The following is a 5,604-nucleotide window of genomic DNA, read 5'->3' as shown; positions in this document are numbered from 1 at the left end:
TGCTGGGTTTTTATGAAATCAAAATGGTGTGGTTTTGTGACTGCAGTTTCTGAATGTTTCTTCATTTAAAAAGTACAAATTAAATTCCTGTTTTTCTCACCTGGACCATGATGAGTTTTCGCTCTTTGGGTCTTCCATCAGGATATTCCTCTCCAAAGCAGAGGCTGATTTCAAACTGAGGAGGGCTGGTCGCCTGGCCACGCTGCTGCGCTACAACACCTGCATAAATAAAAAAAATAAAGGAAAACTATAGTTATGATGTCACTCTAAAACCTCATCATCACAGGGTTCCTACACACACACTAACGTTTTAGAACTTTAAATTCTTTTGCAGATTTATTTCACTATGGAAAACTGATAAATGGATCCATTTATCAGTTTTCCATAGTAAAAACATAAAAGCCATAAAAACATGGGCAGATAAACATAAGATGAACTGATGTGTAGATGGATGATAGAGATTTGTAGAAGGACAAATAAATCAACCATGGATCGATGGATCGTTGATTAATGGATGGACAAACAGATCAATCCAACTATTGGACAAAGAAACAGGAAATAAAGTCTGTCCAAAACTGGAAAATTATTTTTAGACTCTGTTACTGCCATTCCTCATGGCCGCTATAGGTTGTGGGGACAGATGACACATTGATATTTGTCCTCTGATGGTAAAAATATTGCATTAATCTTTAGAAAAGTTCAAATGACGACCCTCTGGGTCTGCATCAACATTTTAGATGCGTTACTTTGGTAAAGATACTCTCTCGTTTTAATATTCAGTACTCTTAATTGTACTTACCGCTGAGAAACGACTCCAGACAAAAGAGCTTGACCACCTTCTGCCGCTCTATCAGATTTGGCGCCGCCGGGTTTGGAGCGCAGGGGCCCGACCAGTACACCCTGCACTGGCAGAGGCGGACTGCGTAGATATCGTGGCCCCTGATCTCCAGGATCAGACCTCGGTCCATCACATCCAGCAGCCGATTGGTGAAGACCCTCTGCTTGTCGTTGGTGATGTGCTCCGTGGTCGGGAAGCGCAGCTGTGCCAGGTTCACGGGTCCGAACAGCTCCTCCTGGTTGAGGATGGGCCCCAGCTCCCCGTAGAACAGCCTGCAGCCCAGCGGGTTGCTCACAGTCACGGTGGGAGACACCTCCTTCCCTCTGTACAGGAACTGGACCTCCAAGTCTGTCACTGGGTCAAACAGGCACAAAATTAGAGATCCTCTAAAGCACAGAAATGGCACAAACAAGTTACTACTTCAGTTATAAAAATGCTGCATCCATCAAACACGACTTAAAAGAAATTTGACTTTGCAGTTTAACACCTTTAAATTGGGTGTCTGTCTCTTTAAGAAGGTCTTGTTCTTCCTGACTCCCTACATTCAGCACAACAATGTCATTTACATCTGTTCTTAGGAGTGTTGGACTAAGAAACAGTTTGCATGATGAACTGATACATAACTTGTGCTTCCATCAAATATGACCAGTCACCCAGATCCTAAGACAAAGTAGCTCCAAATCAAATCGTCACTTTTCTGGGGTGATTTTACCACAGATATGATGCACAACTTCCAAAAATACTTTTGTCTCTTCAGTTTGTTGTATATTTTCCCAAAAGTCTTAGAGGTCATCAGGATAATTCTGGCTTGGAACCACGATTTGTTTTTACTCCCATTTCATGATCTGAAATACTGAAGTGCAACAAAGTTGTTTTTTTTTAAGTGGGCTTGCAGGAGTTCTTATCTCCACCTTGCATGCAGTCTGCATTCATGAAAGGGATCCTAGTGGAGATCGAGATAGCAAACCTTGCTCCTCAAAGGAGGAGTGTTTTGAATGACAAAACACTTTAACAGGTTTTTACAAGCTTAGTCACTTCTGCATGGCAACATGCAACTGTGTACCCCGAGGCTGCAGTTCATGTTTTCAAAATACAAAAACTGGAGACGGTAAAATGAGGGACTGTAAAAACAGATGTAAATCTCCATGTTCAGATTATTTCCCAAAAGGTCTGGAAACTGGGTCTTTAGCAAGTCTATTAATGACTGTCTGATCAATGTGGTTTTTAATACATGCAAATTATTTATTAAAGTGTGATTTAGTAAACTTATAGGTTTAGTAAATTACCATAAATGTGATGGTAAAAAAACAACAACAACAACAACAAAAGAAAATCTTGCAGGCAGGCAAAGAGATGATCTGGCAAAGTTAACCTGTTTGTTGATGTTTTAAGAAAAGACGGATAGTAAAATCACTTCCATCTGTTTTAGAGAACCTGATCCAGAAAGGCATCAACATTTCATGCCCTTTTCAGTTTTTAAAACCTTATTTTGCTAAATTTAGATTTTTTTTTTTGGAATTGAATTCTGCAGCTAAACTTTCAAAACAAATTTCAGTCAACTAGTTTTTGTGTGACACAAAGTTGAATTCTACAAGTGGATAAAGTTGTTCACACTAACTTGGGAGGGAGCTGATCCACATTTCTGGAGAGGCAAAGACGTCAGAAAGAGGAGCCGGCTGAAGAATGGAGTCAGGCAGAGGGGCGGGGGGCAGCTCATCCATGTTTGTGGGGGGCATCTTTACATCTGCGGGCTCCTCTATGGGCCAGACCTCATTCGAAGGTGGACAGCTGGGAGGCTGGATGGAAGGATGGGAACCCATCAGAGACCACATGAGTGGAGAAGGACTGGTGCCTAAAAGATGAGAGGACAGACGAGTTGTCTTTTTTGTTTTCCATCAATTCCTCCACGTATTTGCAACAATATAAGGCTGTAAACAATCACCATTGGATGGATTTGGACAAAGAGAATCTGGTGTGGGATCCTCTCCAAAATCCTCACCGTAGGGAGTATGTGATCCTGCATCTGAAGGAGCTGCTATCAGGAAAAGAAAACAAAACATTGACAGATGGAAAAACAATGAAAATCCTCAAAACATCTGAAGAACTTTGTACTTACTTTGGTCACTGTTGGGTTGTGGGATGTCGCAGACATCGTACACCTTTAAAGGATTCATGGGGACTTCCTTTGTGCCGTCATAGACCAGTTTGAATTCCCGGCTTTTGTTCAGGGCGCACCGAAGCTGGGCTTTCCACTTGGGGGGATCAGGTTCATCAACTCCCTCCTGAAACTTCCCGGTCTCCACAGCCCACGCCTGGACGAAGCAGTCACAGAAACAAGATCAATTACTTTTTTATATGTTCCAGAACGTCTCATTATTGTTCTAAATATTTACCGATTGGTGTTGCATTGATCACAATAAGTGCAAAAAGCAGAAGACGTGCAACAAAATAAACGCAAGGGTTGGAAAATTTGTGTTTCAACTGAATTAAACAAGACTTGTTATAAACATCACATTTTAAATAATCTAAGATGAATAAAAACATCCGAATGATCTGAAAATGATCATGTCTGATCACTTTAACCAGGCTATATTCTAGGCTCAGGTAGCTTTACAGAGGTACTATCAAAATCAAACCTTATAAAACAAATGATTTTAAAAAATACTTCAATATTTGGTAGCCACAGTTGCTGACAATTGATTGTTAGAGACACATTTAATTTAAGTCACCAGTTTTATTTATCACACCTTTCAGGAAAAATAAAAACAGCTTAAGTGTATTTACAGAAAATATTTCACACAATGTATAAAACGCTAAATGCTTTTTTAAAATAGACGCAGGATATGCTTGTTGCCGTTTATTACGAAGCCATTGAGAAAAAGAGAAAAGAAATCCCGACTTATTTTCTCGAGATCCCGCGAAATGGACGACTAGCATCATTTTCTGCGGCCCAAAGGAAGATATAATGCAAAGAGACAAAAGTAATTCCTCCGTCTGCCACGCTTGGGGATCCAATTCCTTTTACACCAAGCGCACATATTTTCTCACACGAAGTTCATGCTCTCTGCATTTAGCGTACATCCATCGGTAACCGTGTCGCAGTCCAGAGTTCTGCAGCTGGTTATGAATGAATTCAACCAAACCTAAGTCGGAAAAGGACTTGCACCGAATGAGTCCCTGCGCACTGAAAACTCTCTTCAGATGCCTCACTTATACAAAAACCATGTCTGATGTCAAGGACTGATTTGATGCCTTTATGCTCAAGCTCGAAATAAAAATCTATACATCTATAGAGTGTCCTCCATCACTGTGATTATGTCGTTATGTACCGATCCTGATACGGATAAAGTTTCTCAGCATCTCGAGAAAAGTCGGGATCTCTTAGCAAACAAGCAAAAATGCAATAAAAAATATATATGAAGCATAATCAGTATATATAGTCGTGAGTCCCAAGATAAAATCTTCTCATTTCAAACCGATTTTCCTTCAGCCGAGACAATCTAAATAAATATTTACCTTAAATATGGTGTCCTCGTCCTCATGTTGGGGTGTGTGTCTAGTGGCGTGTTTCCAGGGGATCCTGAAGCGCATAGCCTCCCGGTCGACCCAAACCAGACCCGGGTACCGAGCGCTGTCCACCTGGGCCACCAGCCACGGCTTGAGGCGGACGCGTCGAGAGGTGACAGCCATCCTGGCCGACTAAATACAGAAAAATATAATTAAAGCGACTTAAAAAAAACACAGTTAGCTATAAGAAAACCGACAGCAAAGAAAAATGAAGCGCGTTTTGTAAAAACGATCAAACTTACCTGTGTTTAAGTAGGAGTAAGCCTTGCTTGTTGGGCAGCTGGGAAGAAAGCCGTCCGTGTCCCGTGTGCGGGTCCAAACTCCCACAGACCCACTCCACGTAGAGTCAACTCAGACGAGGCAGGCCGACGAAAAACAATGACTCTAAAAACGTTTATCCCAATAAACACGTTGCGGAGCCGATACGTGTGAATGTGTTTCTCCGTCACTTGGCTCGGCCCTTAAATCCCTCCTCCTCCTCCTCCTCCTCCTCCTCTTCTTTCTCCTCCTCCACACCGAAACTCAGGTAGGTTGTCGAGCAAGATGGCGACCGAGCCAAACGTAAGCTTCAGTGCTTGAGCAGCCTTTCAAATCTCTATCCTTACTTTCATACCTTGATCCTCTATATAATGCGCTAAATATCCGCGAATATATTGTGAACAATCTCACGAACTCTTAAAGATCGCCCTCTTCTATTAATTTTTTTATAACTAACCTTTCTGCCGACCGGAACGCACAGCCAATACAGCCAAGCTAAATATAGCTACAACACCGCAGTGTGCAATTTCATACTTTGCCAGCATGAAACTACACGAACAGGGAAAGAAACGCAAAGAGAAGGAACTTTTGAACTACAAAAAAGGTATGACTTTAAGAACGCCTATCAATAATTCAAATGTACCAACAAGCTCCGCAGCTGAAGCCGCATCTGCTGCAGTCAATGAGCGGTGCAGATAACTTGGAGGGCATAATTATCAAGAACAGTGACCATCGAAACCCTGAAAAGAATCCATAGACTTTGCTTTTGCAGAAGTTGAATCTCTTAAAACCGACATGAAAGCGATCAAATGTTCCAACGAAAATTATGACTGGTACATTGCTGAACTGCAACTGAAACTGAATGAGGTGGATAGTTATGGGAGGAGATGGAACTGAAGGCAACCCAAAATTGTGAACATCTTCTGTGCCATGTTACCTGA

General features: G+C 41.7%; 1 protein-coding gene across 2 annotated transcripts in view; it reads right to left on the bottom strand.

The window, feature by feature from the left end:
• LOC103132855 (interferon regulatory factor 6-like) overlaps positions 1-4,821 on the bottom strand; it is an 8,610-nt gene extending 3,789 nt beyond the window's left edge. The window contains exons 1-7 of one of the 2 annotated variants that reach the window (XM_007544628.2): positions 4,648-4,821; positions 4,355-4,537; positions 2,955-3,150; positions 2,781-2,870; positions 2,457-2,690; positions 800-1,192; positions 101-219 (exon numbers count right to left, since the gene is read on the bottom strand). In XM_007544628.2, the coding sequence (XP_007544690.1) occupies positions 101-219; positions 800-1,192; positions 2,457-2,690; positions 2,781-2,870; positions 2,955-3,150; positions 4,355-4,528 (1,206 nt within the window). In that variant the 5' untranslated portion in view covers positions 4,529-4,537; positions 4,648-4,821. The remainder of the gene's footprint in view (positions 1-100; positions 220-799; positions 1,193-2,456; positions 2,691-2,780; positions 2,871-2,954; positions 3,151-4,354; positions 4,538-4,647) is intronic. The other variant, XM_016667621.1, reaches the window with a different exon arrangement.
• Between the last annotated feature and the right edge of the window lie 783 nt (positions 4,822-5,604).

The sequence above is a fragment of the Poecilia formosa genome, unplaced genomic scaffold (genome assembly GCF_000485575.1).
Source record: "Poecilia formosa unplaced genomic scaffold, Poecilia_formosa-5.1.2 Scaffold1413, whole genome shotgun sequence".
NCBI lineage: Eukaryota > Metazoa > Chordata > Actinopteri > Cyprinodontiformes > Poeciliidae > Poecilia > Poecilia formosa.
Note: the sequence above shows the minus strand (reverse complement) of the source record. Positions and strands in the feature narration are given on the sequence as shown.